Source organism: Phalacrocorax aristotelis, chromosome 2 (assembly GCF_949628215.1).
Source record: "Phalacrocorax aristotelis chromosome 2, bGulAri2.1, whole genome shotgun sequence".
NCBI lineage: Eukaryota > Metazoa > Chordata > Aves > Suliformes > Phalacrocoracidae > Phalacrocorax > Phalacrocorax aristotelis.
In genome coordinates, this window is record NC_134277.1 from 36,139,850 (window position 1) to 36,160,216 (window position 20,367).

The 20,367-nt window shown below is 38.8% G+C and overlaps 1 protein-coding gene across 1 annotated transcript in view; it reads left to right on the forward strand.

The window, feature by feature from the left end:
* Positions 1-19,064, forward strand: part of STK31 (serine/threonine kinase 31) — a 42,161-nt gene extending 23,097 nt beyond the window's left edge. Inside the window, exons 12-23 of the mRNA XM_075083045.1 lie at positions 1,950-2,069; positions 3,130-3,249; positions 3,736-3,867; positions 4,910-5,011; positions 5,957-6,037; positions 6,398-6,523; positions 7,226-7,351; positions 7,594-7,680; positions 8,992-9,141; positions 10,213-10,338; positions 12,333-12,401; positions 17,048-19,064. Of these exons, the coding sequence (XP_074939146.1) occupies positions 1,950-2,069; positions 3,130-3,249; positions 3,736-3,867; positions 4,910-5,011; positions 5,957-6,037; positions 6,398-6,523; positions 7,226-7,351; positions 7,594-7,680; positions 8,992-9,141; positions 10,213-10,338; positions 12,333-12,401; positions 17,048-17,266 (1,458 nt within the window). The 3' untranslated portion in view covers positions 17,267-19,064. The remainder of the gene's footprint in view (positions 1-1,949; positions 2,070-3,129; positions 3,250-3,735; positions 3,868-4,909; positions 5,012-5,956; positions 6,038-6,397; positions 6,524-7,225; positions 7,352-7,593; positions 7,681-8,991; positions 9,142-10,212; positions 10,339-12,332; positions 12,402-17,047) is intronic.
* The last annotated feature ends 1,303 nt before the right edge of the window (positions 19,065-20,367 follow it).

Below are 20,367 nucleotides of genomic sequence, written 5' to 3' on the forward strand. Positions count from 1 at the left end.
GTCCACTTCTATTTGCATGTCCTGCAATATTTCTGGAATACCATTCTGATGCTGTGTGTCTCTGTCTGAGTTGTAGGTTTGGAGCATTGAAGTTGTGTGTGTTATTTATCTTAGAAGGAGATGGATGGTGGAAGTAGGCTACCATCCATTGAGTTCTGCTTGTAAAGAAACTGCAAAGTAGGGAGGTAGCTTTGTGGCTTTCCTGTCTTTGTGGTTACTATCTATGTCCTTGCTCAGTTTAGGATTCTTAATCTTCTGGGAAGACTGTAAGCTGCTCTCCCTCCATTCCTGTAGGCCCAGCTTCCTTCATTCCCTTCTTGTTGCACTCGTGTGTAAATGTTCTCAGTTTGTGTCAGCATAACCTTTCTGTCCATGTGAATTGTACATAATCCACAAGGGTCGTGCCCTTTCATAGTGAATAGGTTTTCTGCCCTTGCATTTCATTGTACCCAGAGCATTTACTGTGGCCAGATGCTGTTAAGAATAAGTGTTCCTTGACCTGACAATAAATGCTGTTCAGCAGCAGTGTAGACTTGGTGCATGTCATGTGCAGTTAATGAATATAATTACTTGCAGATGTTTATAATCATGTCAGTTATTAGAAGGGGCAAACAAACCTGCAGGTGGGTTTCTGTGATTGCTGGATGCAATTTAGGGTGCTATTCTGCATATATGAAAGTGACTAAAGTTTGTTAGTGTAATGATGGACTTTGATTTACCTGTTTCAAATCTGAACTTTCCTGCAAACAGTTTAGAGACACAGGAAGTATACAGACTTTTGGCATATGTTGGTAAAGCACTGGTAGGTAGACCCAGGAAGACATTTTCATTTATCCATCTTAATAATTTCATCTTTTGATATGCAATTATTCTGTTGCAATTTAACTTCTAGCTCCTTTTCTAAAAAAAGTGTGAGCAATCATGTAAAGCAAGTATTTCTTCGAAATGTTCCCCTCCCCTTATTTTAAAGAGATACTCCTTGTCCTCTCTTTCTGAATGCTACACAAGATTAATGTGCATAGACCAGAATCTACAATAGCAAAAGGGTCAATGACAGACAAGGAAACTTTCAGATGCTGGATGGCTTCTTTCCAGTATGCAGCTCCGGACTTCGGGCAGTAACATACTGTTTGAACTTGCACTGTTAAAGTTTTTATTTTTAGTTCCTTTAAGGTTAAGGCAATAAAATATTTTCACAATCTTTAGTGGAATACACATGGTTGATAAGTAAATGAGGGATGTAGAGTTTGCAGGTTTCTATTATGACTGTGTATTATGCATGTTAAATACAGGACCATATTTCATTTTAGTTCTGGTTGCCAGTGTAATATCTCTTCTTCTGCAGATGTAACAAAACTTTGCTGATAAGAACTTTCCATGTAATCATAAGCTGATCTCTACAGATTGTCCTCTGGCACCTTCTGTATCTTATATCTTGAAGCTAGGTTATTTCCAACTTCTATGAAAATGCTTGGGGTTTCTTGGTGAAATCTTTAACCTTATTTCACACTTGATAAACTGAAATAGATCCCAGATGAGTCTTTATGTCAGGTAGTACAGTATAGGAATGAAAAGCCCACTTGATAGTGAAACTGCCATATTGAGCATCTTGTATATCACTGTGTGGGCAACACACATGTTGGTTTTTGGCATAAAAATCAGTAGGAGAAGGATTGAAATTCTTTTACTGTTTAATTTTTGGTAAAAATCAAAATGAGATTAGGAGAATAAAACCAGATCAACTTCCTTCTTGCCTGGTGAATCTTAACTCTATTAGTTCTAGAAATCATTGTAACGGTCAAGTCTGAGGCAGTTAAAGGTAAGATCTGACACAAGTCCTGATTAGATTTCCAGTAGTTCTATAACATTGTATTTGTTGCTTGTTTTTGCTGTCTGCTTGCTAATCTACTGTCAATTCCAAGGCTGATATCCCCCCCCCACCTTTGCAGTGTTTTGACCTGATGTCAGCAGAAGCATGTTCAGATTTAGAGGAAGTGGTTGGCAATGCAGATGAAATTCTCGAAAAGGTAGAGTTGGCCATTTGTGAAGAACTGGATACTGACTTAAATGTAAGTTCTAATCATGCCTACTGTGTCATGACTTCTATGCATTTTATACATCTTTTTATTTCAGTTTAAAGATTTTTTAAATGTGTCAGATGAGATTATTCACTGCAAGGCAGCATCTTTTTTTTTTTTTTTTTTTTGTGGAAATGTGATAAAGTCACTCAAGTTGCTCCCCAGAGAGAAGAGAATGTGTTTTCCAGGGAACAGACAGCTTTGGGTTACAGGAACTTAGATGTATGTATGACTGGCTTAACTAAAAAATACTGGGAACACTGGTTCTACCCTCTCTATGTGCAGAGAAACTTTCTCTGAGCTGTACTGAGTTTTGGTGCTTGTATTGAAAACAGGTGATGAAAAGTAGGTTTCTGTTTAAAATAATGGGTTTGCCTCCCTGGGTGAATGCGTATGGATAAATTTACTGTTTCCAGTCTTAAGGGATGAATAGGTTTTCATCACTTTAATTTTGCATGGGATGAGTTTTCTTGCCTTACTGGTAGTCGTCTTCTATGCTTGTGTGAGCCTTTTCCCCAGTTATTTACCTTTTCTGATAAGCATTTCCTCTATTCTCTTTTGCTAATTCTTTGATTGAGGTACTTGCATTGTATCTGCAATGAGAGTCACTACTGTGCCAGAGAATGGTTCTGTCAGCAAAGGTTAAACCTGTCCTCTAATGTAGCATCATCCTAAAAAAAAACAGTGGTGTAGTGTGCTTGTGACACCTCTCTGTGACAGAACCAGTGACTCTGTTTTGGAAGAATGGTTGTATGCTTTAATGCTTCGTATATATTTAACCATGCTGAATTCTTTCATAGCCTGTGGAATATGAAATTGGACTTCTGCATGGAAGTGCCAGTCAGTTTTATTCTATTGAAACTATTGGATGAATGCTTAGACTTGCTAACTTTTCTAGAAGAGATTCTAAAAGGGGAGAGAGAAAAATCTGATAAATTATTTTTTCCATTAACAATGGAATTTGTCAGTAAAAGTTTTACAACTTAAACAGTGTGTACGAATGAAGAATGACTTTCAGTCTTCAATCTCCCTCTGTGTAATTCAATCCCAGGAGCATGATGAGGCAGAGAAGGGAATAATTATGAATGCTTACAATAAAGTTGTACATAACATTCGTCAGGAGCAAAGTATGATCACTGTCATACAGAACAGATACTTGGCCAGTGTTGAGGTGAGTTTATGCCTTATTTATTTCTGTCACACTGTAACCCTTTCTGACCTAGTTTCTTTTTGAAAGATGTCCTCTTATCTTTTTATAAGGAAATTCTGGGAGTATATTGGAGATGAGAGATTGGTTGGGTTAAAACTTGAGAATTGCACTGGTGCATTACCTATGCCAGTGCTTCATTTCAGTTAAATAAAAAGATACTTATTTTAAAAAATAAAGCAGTAGAAGCTGGAATCTCTGGATTCATTACAAATGGGTAGTATCTAATTTAAGGGGATGAAGCTCTTAGTAGAATGTTGGTTTTCCAGAAGATTGTTAATGTAGTTAAAATGAAACACAATAAAAACCCTCTTCTGTGGGGAAAGACCCTGAAAAGCTGAATTCAAATAGACTTCAGGCAGTTTCTCTAATGCATTGGATTAAAGCATATTAAAATAGAATGCTTGGACACTTTGAGTGGTTTGTTTTTTTCTTTTCTTTTCCTCCTAGTTCAAAAAACAGACAGAGGAATGGCTGAATAGAAGACCCAATATTAACAACTTACTATCCATTAAGAAAACTGTGAAAAGCTTAAAGGCCCAGTTAAGGTGGAAGCTGGTTGAAAAGAACAACTTTGAGGAAGTATGAAAATGTTGCAGTGTTGGTGTGTTTTGTATGTTGTTTTTTTTTTTTTTTAAATTGGTTTAGAAACATTAATTTTGTCCCAAGTAAGTGGTAATTATATAGAACAGTTTCTGTTTTCTGACCTGATTTTTGCCTTTAACTGTGGAAGTTTTACAGGCTTCTGAGACCAAGCCTCAAAGGCTTTTTTTTTTTTTTTAAAAAAAAAATCGATCATCGGTACATAGCCACTTTTCTGTTTCAGTCCCCAGCCATGGCACTGTGCTTTTAACTATGTCCCTCTGGTGATGGTCGCTGTTCTAACAGTTGCTGTTCACAACGTGAACAGTTTTGTCCAGCTCTTTTTACTGTGCTGGTTGTGTGATTACTTCAAGTTTTTACTTCTAGTAATGCGTGTACCTCCCCTTTGGTGACAGAAGTCAACATCTGTTCTAGTTTTCAGGGTTCCCCACTACCCCTCTGAGAAGTCCAAAGAATGTAAATATTACTCCAGCTTCAGTGCTGTTTGTTTGATCATACATTTATTATTCTGGTGATGCTTAAGGGAAAAAAGAATCTGCATTTGTCCCTCTGTAAGCATTGTAAAGGGGAGTAAGCTTCCAAGAAGGATTTAAAATGAGACATACTAATGAAACCCATTGGGAAAGGATTCTTGAATAACGAGGTGACATGAGAAAAGTGCCTGCTTATGGGAGAAAAGAGTGAATGAATTATGGAACCTGGCATTGCTGGTAGATGAATGATGTTGCTGTTATGATTATATGTGATCAGCTAATTTTAAAAAGTGCTCTTTGACTTAGGAAACAAGTAGGCAAAGGGCTAGAACATTTTGTCTGTCAAATAAAGGGAACATCTTTCTCAGTGATTAGGTTTTAAGAGGTTCTCTTGGATTTCCAGGAAGGAGACTGAGTAAAATATGCATTTGAGAATACATTCAACTCTGATATGGAAGCTGTTTTTTAATCCTTATATAGTAGGCTACTGTTGTTTGGTATAATAGCAGAATGAGAATTATACACTAACTTTGTTATTCCTAATGCAGTCTGATGATTACAGTGAGTTTAAAATGACAGGAATAAAAGAGGAAATCGCTGATCTGCGAAATAGGGTTCTTCAGGAGGTATCCAAGGAACAAGAAGAATATGTAAGTATTAAACTACTTAGGCAACTAAAACAAACCTGTATCAGGCACATCTGTGTTTCAGTTGCTTTAATGTGTACCTTAGGTAAGTTAAAAAAAAAAAGTTATTTTTATAGTGTTGAATGTTAAGATGGCCCTCTTTTGGTGAAACGTGTGGGAGAAGGCATGGAGGCTGATCAGTTTTATCTCTATTTGAACATAGTTTCTTCAGACCTTCTCCCCCTTCCCCCTGCCATAAGCGGCTGAGGTGAGGAAGAAAAATGTGAGCTGTAGTTCTCAATCCAGAAGAGCTGCAGGTGAAAGTGTAAGCTCAGTTGCTGAAGAAAGACTGTATTTCTTGCAAGAAGGGGGACTGTTTCCTTATGACTGGGCTAAAACAGGATTTTATCCTGAAGTGGAGATCCCCCTTTCCCTTAAGTCCTCTGTGTGGAGGGAAGAATTGGAAACCATTGCCTTGTGAGTGAGTAGAGGGGCACCAGGATTTGTGGTGGTGGTATACCTACCTCTGCAGACGTAGCATTTGTGTGTAATAGTTACTTTGCAGTGTTACAGCTATGCGTGGTCTGGAGATGCATGAGATGCTGGTCTGGTCTGTGTTACTACTAGATTTCTATCTTCTTCCACTTACCTGTAGTGAAGGTGTTTTCCTTTGTTTAGGCCTACTAAAGCCTCTTGTGGAAAACATGAAATGTTTTCCATGATAATGCATGAGCTGTTTGGGGCCTTAACACTACCCACCCTCCAGGCTTTCAGAAATCTGTCAATATTGAACTGCTGTATTCATGTGGCGTGTGGTTGTCTATTACTTTGGATGATGTTGTTGGAGAAGGTACTGTCATGGTCAATGTACGTTTGAGTGTCCTAGTTATACATCGCAAATGTTAGTGTACATTTATATATGTCAGAAACTAGAGACCTGAAGCTGTGGGCCTTTTTTCTTTTGTTTAGGAGAAGCTTACATATTTGGTACAGAAATGGTTCCCTGAGTTACCGCTTCTTTATCCAGAAGCAGGAATTCTAAACTATATGGTAAGCAGAGACTGTCTGAATGTGCCGTCAGTTACTGTGTTGGGCACTATCAAGGCTTTGCACCAACGATGCTCTGCTCAGTCGCTGTCCATTTGGGGGACAGATACCCTGAGCATTGTTTGTTCTGGTCGTCTTCTTTCTCGCCCTCTTCTGGGCGATGTTCAAGGGATGCATTTCATTAGCTGCTTCTTCGTGTTCAGCCTCTTGGTAACAGATGCTGGGACACAATAAAAAGTTACAGCTGGTTTGTGCTTTGCTATGTTGATTGAGGAAGAGGGCAGGCAGTCGAAGCCTCTGAATCTTACCAGCTGTTAAATGCTGTGCGCTTACCCTGGATATCTGTGTGTGGATGTGCTTCAGAACTCTGGTGGACTTCTGACACACAGCCTGGAGCGAGATCTTTTGGATGCTGAGCCCATGAAGGAACTGAGCACGAAGCGACCTTTAGTGTGTTCAGAAATTCAGGGCCAGAAGGTTCTTTTAAAGGTAATGTTGGCACTGGCTTTCAGTTACCACTGCAGGTGAGGCCTTGGCTTATTAACATGCTGATTCTGAATGAACTCTGCTGTTCCTTTCATATCCCTGTGTTTAACAGCCCTTTTCTGATGGCAGGTTTTTTTTTGTCAGGGCCTGTAGAGCATAAAGCATTATTTTCCTTTTGGATTGCTTCCGTGTTCCTTACTGTTTTGGTTTTTTTCACTTCTTCTGAGGACTGCTATAGTGAACTGTGCTTCCCCTCTACTGTCTGTTCTTTCTGGTATCTGCTGGACCTTTTTTCCTGTTCATTACTTGTGTCTCTTTTTGCAGGTGCTGGTTTGTCTTCCTGATGGTTTCACTGCTGCTTTTCCCTTGCTCTGCTTCTTTGTCAATCTGCTAGCAGCTGGGAAACCAGGGGATGTAGTATTACTAGAGGCATAGTTGTAAATATTCTTCTTGCTTTTGACTTGGCTTATTTAAATCTTAAATTAGAGGCATGCTCCCTGTTTTGTTGGTACAGACTTTCCAAGATATAATAAGAAAATACGGGAACAGTCTATGAGAGTTGTAATTGAATTTTGTGTTAAGTAGAGGAGGAAGTTAATTGATAGCATCTAACAATATGCATTTCTTCAATTAAAAAGAAAAGTTTAATGCAATAATGTTACCCAACCTATTACTCCTAATGCTTGTATGTGTTTTGTTTTTAAGGGATACTCTGTAGATATAACCTCAGAAGCCAAAGTGATAGAAAGGGTTGCCAAGTATCACAGAGCTTGGGATCAGCAGAAGGAGAAATCTGGATTGTTACAACTGTTGTTCCTTCTTTTCTGCAAGGCAAGATTCAGATTGATGATTTTGATTTCTGGTTTAAGCTAAGAGACTTGTAGTTGGACCTTAAAGCTTTAACATATTTAAGTTGGATCATTGAATCCGAAAAATATTTCCTTTCTGAGTTTAGATAAACTGTCTACTTCGTAAACATAGTGAATTGATCTATCACACATCTAGTGCTTGTTAAACTTCCTCATATTCTTGATCTTTGAAACAATATATTTTTCCTTTTGTTGTTGTTGAAGTCTGATCCTTTGGTATATTTAATGGTCCCGTACTACCCAAGAGCAAGTCTGGGAGCTTTACAGGCTGATACACCTTTAACTTTAGAAGTAAGTATAACTACTTAGACTATCAGCATTTTATTTTGTGTGTTTTTGAACTTAAATCTTATTGTTTTGCTGTATCTTATGGTGCTGATGGTGTTTCACCAGTGTATTTCCTTTGGTGGCTGATAGTGATTGTACAAAGTTGTACAGGATAGCCTGATTAGCATTCTTAGCTTGGTCAGGCAGTTTGTAACTTTCTAGAAGAGATTTTGCATGGATGCAGCTGGAGTTGAACATGTTAGGTGCTATGGGGTACACATTTCTGTATTTAAGTTTATAGGAGGCTCCTGTGCGTGTGTAATTCCCCCCCCCCCATTTCATCTCCCTCCTTTTTCTTTCCCTCCTCCCGCACAGGGTATAGGCCATTTGGATAGTCATCTGTCCTGGTTTTGGCTGAGATAGAGTTAATTTTCTTCCTAATAGCTGCTACAGTGCTGTGTTTTGGATTTAGCATGAGAATAACGTTGGTAACACACACACTGATATTTTGGTTGTTTCTAGTGCTTATACTAACTCAAGGCCTTTTCAGCTTCCCATGCCTTGCCAGTGAGAAGCTGAGAGGGGCACATCCAGGACAGCTGACCCCAACTGGCCAAAGGGCTCTTCCATACCATATGACGATGTCATGCTCAGTGTATGAACTGGGGGGAGTTGGCTGGGGAGCAGCGATGGCTGCTTGGAGACTGGGCATAGGTCAGAGGATGGTGAGCAGTTGCATCACTTGTTTTTTCCTGAGTTTTGTTCCTCTCTTTTTTTGTTGTTTTCCTTTTCACTACAATTTGTTGTTATTATTTTATTTCAATTATTAAACTGTTCTTATCTCAACTGATGAGTTTTCTTACTTTTGCTCTTCTGATTCTCTCCCCCATCCCACTTTGTGGGGAGGGTAAGCGAGTGGCTCTGTGGTACTTGGTTGCCAACTGGGGCTAAACCACATCATCATCCCTTCTCAAAGAAGCAGTTGCTAGAAGCCAGGCCAGTCTTTTCTCTAGTTCTGTTTGATGACTTGAAGCTTCTGTTTGCTGACTTGGACCTACTTGTAAAGGTCCAAGGTTGGTTGGTTTTTGGGTTCCCCCCTCACCGCATATTTTTTCATGTTAGTCACTGATTAACATATCACTGCATTTCTTCCCCCCCCGCCTGGCTGTGCCAGTCATAATAATCTTACTGGAAATTAATCCATACTTCATAAAACAGGATTAGCATGAACTTTGAATGTGTACAAACCTTAGTTCTGGATAGAAACTTACTTGATACTGTGCTTTGTTTTTTCCATGTCTATCTTTGTAATAAATACCCAAATTAAATCATTAGGAGGCATTAAAAGTGATGAAAGGAGTGGCCCGAGGTCTACAGACGTTGCATGGAGCTAATATAGTACATGGATCTCTGCATGGAAATAATGTTTTTGCTCTGAATCGAAAACAAGGAATTGTTGGAGACTTTGATTTCACAAAATCAGAGGTAAAAAGAAAATCCTTCAGCGACTTTGTCATAATTACATATTAAACCAGACAACTGTGTTTGCAATTTAAAAGATTTATTGATACACATTGTGCTTAGCAGTGAGACTTCTGTGTCATATTCTGAATAGGGCTGGGCAGTGAGTCTTGATAAAATTTTTGTAAACACAGTCTAATTTTGGAGGGGAAAAAAAAGATTACTGGGTGTGACAGCTGAATTTTCTGAAAGGTCATACTCAGTGCAGATGGTATCATTGTGAAAATTGCAAGAGGTGAGGAAGACTATCCCTCTCTTTACTCTTCCCTGCAGGTACGGGCTGTGCTGAAATGAGCAGCTTGTGTGATAAAGCAGGAAAGTTCTACCCATGGTTCACAGCCTGGATACACTTTGTGCCTTCTCTATAGGGGTGTCAGTACTGCTCAGTGCTTGTTCTTTCTGCATGATCACAAATGCATGAGTGGAGATAGTAACTGATGTGTTACCGAGTGCTCTTGGCAATCTGGAGACTAATCTTTTCCCATCTGGCTGTAGCTGGTGCTGGCTGCTGCCATGGAGGGGAATAGAAACTCAGGGTCTAGCTTTTATTTTGACAGTAGACAGTCCTACAATATGCTGGAAACCAGGAGGGAGGAAGCAGCTAGTTTCAGGTGAAGACTGGAAAGGCAGAGAAGAAAAAATAAGAAAACTGGCAGAACTGTGCTTTAGAACTAAAGTTCTCCAAAATGGTGCTTAATGTTTTTTAATATTTCTGATTTTTTTCCTAATTTGAGAAGTTTTGCAATTTGTATTCTTTACTACCTTATGAGCTTTAATAGTTTTAGTATGGAGTAAAATCTGCCATCCCTATTCTTCTGTTACAATTACAGATGATAGATATGTGTTATCTCTTTTCCTTTACGCACCACTTTTTTTTAATTAGTAAAGGAGGATTTTACATTTCAGTCTGGGTCAGCACAGAACTCTATGGAAAGTTGTCTAATGCATTAAAAGAGAGAAGGAGATACATCTGCTTCAAAGTGCCGTTGGTCTTGCTTGAAATTATGGGTACATATTTTTTTTTTTCCCCCATAGGAACAACGCGCTGCTGCAAACACTATGGTTATCAGTACCCTGAGCTTAGTTTCTCCTGAACTGAAAATGGGACAGCCAGCTTCTCCAGCCTCTGACATGTATGCTTATGGCTGCCTCCTGTTCTGGGTAGGTTATGGCTTGTGGGAGAGTTTCTAGTAATATTTTGGAACTTTAGCAGGCTTATAAAGAGCAATAAGTGTTATCTCCAACTTCTTATTTGAACTGTTTTGGCAAAATACGTACCATATTTTCAACCGAGTGGTGAGTGTAGAATGAATGGAGTTATGATTATGGGCAGAAGACAGTATTTTTTTTTCTGTAAAATACACAATGTAATTTGTATAATAATATGAACCAAAAGTGTGCTTTGTTCCTCATGCTGTGGATTGTTGGTTCTTACTACACTTCCCATTCATTCCTTATGAGTCTTTTTCTTCTCTTTCTGTGACCTTGCCCCTGAGGAATTACAGAAATCAAAAGAGAGGAAAGATGAAGGCAAGGATGGGACTGTCATATGTTTTGTTGCTGGCAACAGTGCTTAGATAAGTGTTTTGTTCCGTAGTGTGTGTCACGTCAGGGAGGAGAAAACAATCTACTTTCCTGTGTTAGGTGTTACGTTGCACAGCATCTCCTCCATCTCCTTTTTGTCTTATGTTGCTGTATTGCTGCCTCCCCAACTCAGGGTGTCAGTGCCGTGTGTTCTGAATAGGAAAACTTAAAATCCCCCAGACTTGAAAAGCCACAAGCTGCCCAGCAAGTGTTGATGCTCCCAGGCAGTGATTTTGCGTGAGCACTCAGTATATTAGAACTGGTTCACTGAGTACCAGTTGGAGCTCCAGGTACATGGGGGTCTTCCTGGGAAACACTGGCAGTTCCATCAGCTGCGCAGTGATGGCTTCAGTAATCTCTTCTGTGCCGTAGCATCTTAAAAACACTTCGTAACAGAGTTGTAAACTGCAAGTTGATAGGTAACCACTGTCAGTTATCTCTGCTGAGAAGATGAAGCTGGTTCATATAAAAGTCACTCTTTGTTATGTTTTATTCCTAATTCAGGAAGCAGTAGCTTAAAATTAAGTATTTTTTCTACTGAGATAGATGAACTAAAGTGTAGTTTAATATCACAGATGTTTATAATACATTACTGTGGTACAGTTTGGTTAAACACTTTCAGTACCACCATTCAGATCTTAATCTGTTTTATAAAAAAGGTTTTTACAAGTAGAAGTGAGTTAAAAAAAAAAAAAAACCCACAAAAAACCCCAACCAACGGTAAAAAAACCCCAAATGCAAAAGCAATTCTATTAATGACTGGCTCTTAAAGAGGACATCTGGGATGCAGCAAGATCAGCATTCTTTTGAAACCTCATCCAAATTTGTCAACTGAATTTCAGGTTAATCCCTTTATAACTAATGTCCATATCAGACTTGGTGTTGTATTGATCACTTGATGAAAAATTTTAGCTCAAGTGTTAGTACTATGTTCAACAATTGCCAGTTTCACATTGGGCATCTGAAATTGTGCTCTCCCTCATTAAACAGCAGTGTCATGTCTAAAACTGAGACAGTGGTTTTCCGAATTCTCTGCTGACCTATCTCACAAGAGCCCAGCACTGACTAAACACATGCTTCCTTTTGCTGTCTTTGTAATTGTTCAGAATAGAACCATTTTCAGCTTAACCTGCAGGCAGAGTTTTGAAAAATGCTGTACTCAGGCATGGTTCTAGGCAGTAGTAAAGACTGGGGAAATTTTACTTTGTTTATGGGTACAGGGTTCACGTTTGTTGGAGTGCACTTACCCCGTAGCATTTCTTAAAGAGGATTATATAATTAAATGTACAGCTTGGGCACAAACTTAGAGTCATATTTTTAAAAGTCTATTTCTTTTGACCTCTGAAAGTTTCTTCTGACACTAAATTTTTTCCCCTCTGTGTAAGGGGAACTTAGGCCCTTTGCGTGCTTTTCCCTACTGTGAAATTAGGAAAAAAGCCTTTCCCTGCCATTTTTCCATAACAATCCATTTTCACTTGAAACCTGGCATCTCCTTGACTGATATTTGGTTTTGTTAAACTAAAAGGAAAAAAATCACCAGTGTTATGCACTATGTATCTTTTAATTTACAGCTTTGCATTCAAAACCACGAGTTTGGCATAAAAGAAGATGGAACGCCTGATGTGGATGTGGTTGTCATGGTATGTTTATTTTCAGATGGGGAAGATTAGACTGCTCTTGTTTAGAGGTGGTTAATCAATAGGATTTTTTTTTAAGGCAAATATTTGATTTTAAGTGCTGGGTTGAGAAAAATGTTCTTAATTGGTTATTTCTGAATAGCATGCACAAATAAAATTATGTTTGAGAAGGTAGAAAACCCCAGAGTTTTCTTAATATTTAACTCTGAGCTCAGAAGGAGTAACTTCACAGAAGTTGTTAATTGAATTGCACCAAGTTACAGACTTGGGGAATAAGTCTTGAGATTCAGCCTCAAAGTAGGTATTTGAATTAGGAACCTGTCAACTTTTGAAGTCAGGGAAGTTGACTTTGTTCATCTGCCTTCCTGTATAATGATTGTACGATGCTTGAGTGTTAATAAAACAGCCAACTTCCAGTTTAATCACTTAAATGCAGTTGTAAAAGTGTATTGTGCCCTTTATTCTGTGGGAGTTTTTTGTGTGAAACGTAAACTTTCCTATGCCTCTGAAACAAATGCAGAGATATAAGTGGACCCTGCATGACAGGAATTTGTGTTACTGCTTTCATTCTTTCTACCACTAACTCTTGTTCTCTGTCTACTCTGTGCCAGCAACTGTTGTCACCCTGAACTCTGTTTTCAGTCCTTTTTTTGAAACTTATCCTTGCCCAGTGTCTTAGTGACTCTTTGAGAATAAGTAGACTGTGTGCCTTCATGTTCCCCAATTTAGGTCTCCACTTCGAAGTCAATCCTTCGCTAACTTACCATGTCTTGGATGTTAATCATAAGCAGATAATTTTTGCCCTTCTCTCTGTGTGCCTTAGTTACCTGAGCACCTGTCTTTCCTTGGGCTTATTTTCTTGTGTAACTTGCTTTCCCATAAGCTTTCAGTCTTCTGGCCAAGAGTAAAGACCTTTTTTCTTGCCTGCTTTCAACCTCTTCTGCCCTTGCTACAGGTGATTCCTTTTCCTCCTTACAAAAGTTGGAATAACAGAAGACGTGCCACCATATACAGCTTAAAGAAATTCACTGGGAGGTTTATGGACCTTTTTCAAATTACTGGCCTTCCCAGACTAGTTTCTGCTTCATACTTTTTGCTGTACTTCTGCTTGTGTAGTTACTGACTGCTTGGTTCTTGTCCTGTGTCCCTTCCATGTCCCTTGAGTGGATTACGCTCGTATTTTTTAATCTGTATGGACTACTTCTCATATCGTTCTTATTCTGTTGATCTTACTTTGAGAGCTTACTGCTTCATCTAGATTGGAGAAGGCCATGAAACTCCTTAAATCAAGCCTTAGACTGTTATTAAAAAGCCTGCAAGCAGGTGACTTTGGCTTTTAAGTGAAGTCTTAGGCTATGGGTAGAATTTTCTATGGAATATAGGGAAGAGTTAGAGGTTATATATATATAACCATATATTCCAGAAAAGTAGAAAAATACTTTAAAGGGAAAGGTAGAAAACAAAGCAGTGGAGTTGCTGTTGGTCAGATAAATCTGGGTTGTTTTGTCAAGGGCAAAAGAAACCCTAATAATAAATCCCGCTTTGTTGGTTATACTTGTGCATTAATGATTTGCCTGCTTTGCAGAGATACCTAGGAAAGCATGGGTTTACAACTGGTCTAGACTTGCTAGAGTTGTGTTCATACTGAGCTTAGTGTATCCTGTTTACTGTGTTTATGTTAAGAAACTGTCATGGTACTGTACCAAGACAACACAGCTCTAGTGGTTCTAGTGTCCAGGCAGAGTAGCTTGTGTATCACCACATAACACTGTACTGTAAATAAGCTTGTTTTAGAAGATGTCTCTTCTCCTCTACCGTATGTCTTCTAATAACTTCACTTCAAGAGTGTCCTCCAGTGATGGAAGCATTACTGATAAAGTACAGGACTGTCTACCAAAGCCCTCTGCAAAACTATTTCTAGTGTGACGCTACCATGGAAAATAAAAGAAAAAAATATGCAGCATTTGAGCAGGGAGGTGATCCTGTAAATAGTGTTTCTTATCTCTCATTTTAGTTGCTTGCTTTCTTACTGAAAATTAAATGAATATCATGAAATGCGCAGTACTAAATGAAAAAAGATTCAGTACTTCATGATTCACCATTAGGGCTAAGTAGGGGTTTTAAGTGTATTCCACGAAAATTGTACAGAACTGTCTGCCCAGTGCGTCATTCAGGATTATGTGTAATAATCTTTAGATACTGAAAACCCTAACTTTCTCTCATACATGAGGGGAACATAATTGTCCAAGGAAGTAGAAAAGATTTCTTGGGACATTAAAAAATAGTAGTTGGTTCCCTTCTGTTTTCCATAAAATATCTGCTGTGATAATGTTTTACAAATAAGGTCTGAAATATGTAAATAAAAGTTTGAATGGCCACTTTCAGGGTGTTGTACTTCTGTGTTCTTCTGTAGCCGGTAACTTCTGAAGTGCAAACAGCTGCCTGTATCTCAAGGACAGTTAACGAATTCTGCCATTATTGTTCTTAGCAGGCATTAATTCATTTTACAGCTTTTATATAGAGTGAGATTCTTTAACTTTTTCCCTGGTGAAAAGAAGCAGCATTTGGTTTTAACCTTGTCAGGTGATACAATCCTAATCAATATATCATTGTTAGCAGTTTCTAAGGATTCATCTTGGATGCATGTGCATGCATGTGCACCAACCACCAAAGCCTGCTGGAAAGCAATGTGTGCTGCCTGCAGTGCACAAGAACACATATGAGGGTTTTACTAAGAAATGTAATACTAAGAAATATCTGTCAGCTGTTTCTTGGGGAATCTTTTAGACCTCTGGCTGTTAATCCTTGTCCCAGTTCTTGGGGAAAATCTATTTTGCTTTTAAGTGCTTTATCTATAATCAGCTTATTCAGAATTAATCTCCATGCCCATCTGCAGGCTCTTGACAGGCTGGTAATTTCCCTTCCATCTCAGTCTCGTGCCCAGAGGAACTGCACACTTGCAACTAGTAAAATTTTTGTTGTTTTCAGCAATGTAATATTGCCACAGGAAAATAATGTTAAGCTTTAAAACAAATATATTAATGTTAGCTAGCTGTTGAGGAAAAGCAAAGATCTTGTAGTCACTCATTTCGCCATGCCAAGCTTTAGTGTTCAGTGTGTTTCAGAATACAGTTTTGCATATTTTAAAAAAAGTAAATAAGAACAAACACAACTAAAGGGAGTAAACATGATGAAATATTGTCCTACAGCAATATTCCTTGTGGAATCAATTTTCAGTTTCCTTAGTGTGAGAAGATGGTGAGGAGGGGATATTTGTTATTGACAGACATTTGATAGTATCATGAAATGCAAATATACAAGTACAAAGCTTTTCAAGCTTTTTAAATGCTCAGATTTTCTTCACTTTGAATTTTGCAGAGGAATTGTGTAGTCATGGTTCACTCCTGTATTTCATTGCACATGTTTGGATCTTCTTAACTAGAGATTTTCCTTTGAGCATTTAAAATGTTTTATAAGCATTTAACAATCCTTCATGCCTGTAAGATCAACAGTTTTCAGATCTCATCTTTTCACCCAGATTTCAGATTATTTGGTGAGTGTTTAATTCTCCAGAGTCACTCTGATGATTAGTAGAAGAGTTGGAAATTGTCTGCTTGTTTCTGTCTTCAAGTTTTTGACTATGTGTGGATGCCCCATCCCTGAAGCGTTCAAGGCCATGTTGGATGGGGCTTTGAGCAAACTGATCTAATGGAAGGTGTCTCTGTCCATGTCAGGGGAGTTGGAACTAGATGATCTCTAAGGTCTCTTCCAACCCAAACCATTTTATGATTCTATGATTCCTTTGTGTCACAGTTATTTTTCTGTCTGGGTGAAATGGAGATAGGTGAGAGGTGTACGGGTGTCTAGTGCTTTGCTGTTTTATTGGCCCTGGTCAGAGGTGTTGCTGGCTTGGAGACGGTGAACAAGCAAGCCTTCTTATGGAGAGACTCTGTTCCTGATGAGTTTTAGTAATCTAGATCTCTAGATCAGCATTTGAGATTGTCTTTCATGCAGTCCTCTTGTCCAAATCCAGTGTGTGCTCTTCCTCCCTGATGTTTATGCATATGTGTAGCAGCTGTGTTTTTATGTTTCGTGTATGGAGTTTAGTTCGGTTAATGTGGTAAGAATTTAGGCACGTAATCCCTTCTGATAAATCCGAAGAGCCTAAGTGTAAGTGATGGGTTAATAGCAAAAGAGCTCCTGTTGATTTAGAGCTGATTACTTCAGTTTTCTTTTTTTTTCCCCTGTGCTCTTATAGCTAGATAAAGCAATATGACAAAAGTTAAAAGATGAAGTTGTAGAATGTAGAACCTGTTCTGTTCCTTCTCAGTAGAAAGACCAACTTGAGTATTTCTCTGATTTATAGTAGTACAGTGAATTGGTATTTTAAAATATACCAACTCACGCTCTTCTGTGAAATCTGCTGGCACCAGGTTGGCAGACCTGATGCTGAAGGCTTGCTGTTATTTTGCTGTCAATGAGTACTATGACTGTCAAGTGTTGCTGACCATTGGGAATGCTATGGCACAACCTTTTGTGAGGGCTTTGGGCCCTAAACACTTACAAGATGTGTTCATCAAATACTTGGTTGTTATTTGTAATTGAGTTTGTTTTGCTTACTGATGAAGTCCTTCTCCCTCTGTTTGTAGGATGATAAAGTTAAATCTCTTCTCCGGAATTTGTTCTGCAGTAACAGACTGACAGCTGAGCAGGTGCTGAGGGATGATTGCTTCCTTGTAGTTGATGCAATTCCAGTTTCACCACAACCAGCTGAAGAGCATGACCCACATGAAGAACATGATTCTGAGAAGACAGATGAAGAAAAAATGAGATTAACTGAGGAGAGTGGAGCAAGCCCTACTCAATAGATGAGGAACTTTCCCATCAGGTGCTTGACTGAGACTTCTAGTTTTGTTTGGTTTAGAAATCATTGCCCTGATCTGAAATCTCAATATATAAAAGGTTTGGTAGGTGCAGTCACGTTTTGTGATTACACCATCTTCACTGTGTTTTCTTTTAAGTACCTTTTATTCTAAATAAGTGTTCAGGTATGGTGGTGTTACTGATTGCGTTCTTAGTTTGTCAGCCTTTTTCTTTGTCCGTTAGGTAGGTTTTAAATTTACAGAGGATAGTCTTGTTAGATGCCAGAGATCTTTAAGATGAAGCTTCTGTGACTTGTTTTTGTATCCAGTTTTCTCTCTCTCTTCTTGCTGTGATTCCAGATAACATGTTCCTCTTAAAGATGCTCTAGGGTGTTACCTTTTTACTGGAGATGTTTTGTTATTGCATAGCCAAGTTGTTCCTACAGCAACTGCCTTCAAGATTTAAGAAAAAAAAGAAAAAGTACTGCTTTGACAACTGGTAAAGGAATAGGAGAGTGGCCTGCCTCTTTTCTGTCTTTCTGTGTTTGAAAAATGCAATTGGATTTCTTGAGAGCAGGCTTCCTTCTAGTTGTTCCTTTGCAGTGCTGCTGTGAACCAAAATAAAATACACATGCATTTGCAAAAACTACTGCTTATTTGCTCTGCGTAAGTGTGTCCATATATCATCTGTTCTGGAATATTGTTCACAATAGCTATAGAGGTGTGATTTTCATGAGCAGGTTTGTTTGCCTGCAACCCTTTGTTGTTAACATTACCGTTGAAAGAATTTTGTCAGCTCTTTATTTTTACAGGAAATTGTTGCTTATCTTTATGAAGGTTTTCCTTTCTTCTTAGAAAGAAACAGGTCAAAATATGCAGAGTTGCTGTAGCAATATATTTAGCCTCTGGGTGTTGCTCTTGGACAGTGCTGTTGGCAGACTAGTATTTTGTAGAGGAATATTTGAAGCTGCATGTTGTTGGATGAAGAATGTAAAGATACAGTATGTAATGGGCAAGAAGCAGCACCAGGGAAACTGGGGAGCCCTCAGGTACAACATTACAGTCCACAGTGGATAGAAGATACCACCTTGGCAGATCCACCTCTGATATTAGACTTGATTTTTCTGTACTTAAACCAATAAGTTTTTTGTATGGAATAGCATGCTTCATCCCTTTTTCATTAAATGATAATGATTTTTTAATTCTGTAATGTGTATATAACCAGTGATAGCAAAACCTTCATTAAAAATGTAGAATTTTTGGTTAGTGTGGTAAATATTTTCATTACAGAAATCACAGAAGAATACTACCTTGGTTTTTGTCAATGAAAATAAACAGTTTAGTGGTTTTGTGGATTGCTTTCCAAATACTGATCGCAGTCTTTCACTGTTAATAAAAGGCTAACTTCAATTTTAATCAATGTTAAACACTGAATGGAGGTTGGAAGACTAACCTGATGGTTTGTGTTGTGCTGTCATGTACATTAGAATAAATTTCTGCCCAGTTTTCCTGCTACAGAGTCCATGCAACCGCAAGTGTACTACTTAAATCTCCAAATTGCTAACCTTCTAGGTTTTCTGAAACCAGAAGTCTCTGTGTATGCTTGATTAAAAAAATTGCAGTGTCTTCAAAATATCTTTACCAGCTGTGAGTATTATGTTTTTTACATGTGGAACCTAGCACATGGGATGCATTTTTTTTTTTAAACTGCAATAAAACTTTTGAAACCTTTTGGTACATATGAGTGTCAGGCTATGAGACAGCCTTTCCATTTCAATTAAATGTTGATTATAGTCTTAGTGTCACCAGTTCTGTTTGTTTCTACTTTGACCTTTTCTATGGTAATTTTGTAGCTCTGGTTTTCTTTTCATTTCTTTCTTGCCGGAGGCCTCAAGAAAATAGGTTGATTTAGGGTCATGTTGCACAGCTGTCCTGCCAAAGCTGAATACTAATCTGTGGTAATGGACTGCCTGCTGTTTAGTTTGACACACACCTTTTTCAACTGCCTCTCTTCTGGCTAGAAGATGGGTACTTGGAGTATAGAGAAGGGAGGTTGAAATGATCCTGTAGGAATGGTCTGTCTCCTTATTCGCTGCTGCTTTCAAGAAGCCCAAACTAAGCAATGCTGTTCCTTTGTGTCAGCATTCTGTGATTTTGAGCAGTGTCCTTGCACAGACCAGATTGGTGGAGGACCTTCAGGGGCTGAGTATTACTTCTGGGGGAAGTGAGGAGTTCAGTTGCTATTATGGGCCCAAGACATTCATATCTTATGTCCCCTAATGGTAAGCCTGCACTTCTAAGTCTTGGTGCTGACACCTTCCTTTCGTGAGGACTGTTACCTTTGTTACTTGTTTAGATTTGTGTTCTCTGTGCACTCCTCACCTCGGTGTCCACCAGCCATGTCAGCATCAATCTTAGCTTTTGCTCAGGACATCATACCCAAGTCAGCTAGTGCAATCACCTTCTAGGCTGTAGATCTGGTCACAAAGTCACCAAAGAGGAAATGCTTTCTTCAGGCACCTGCAACCAACCATTTCCTCTGGCACTACCTAACCTAGCCTGCAGACCTGGGGTAGAGCTGGTTTTCTTTGGGAAGAGGGCTTCTTTCAGCAGATTGGTAGAATATCAGCATTCCTTATCTCCATGGTTTGGGTGGAGCTGTGGGAACTACTCCTCCTTTGTTTGCTCACTTCTGGAGACTCCTGCTGTTGTATTTACTACCTCTTAATCTTCATTAGTATTTAGCACTTCTGCCTGTGTAGTTTAGAGAAGGGTGGGGATTTTTGCACATCAAAATAGCTTTCTGCTTATAGGTGGTCTGTCCTTACCAGCACTCGCTCTTATTTTAACAATGGTTTTCCTGATGGTGGCTGCGAATTTGTACAACCTGCAGGTCAAATTATATTCCTTCATAGGCAACTGCCTCAAGGACTTCCCCTGAATGGGCAAAGATTTATTTCCTCCACAGTCACTTCATTTCCCCAGCTCATAAGGAAATTGGTATGAATTCACCCCAATTTTAAAACAGGAGTCTAGTAGCCTGCAAGTTGATGGCTTTCTAGACCATGGTTGATGTTTGAGAGCCAGATCTTCTTCATTCATATGAT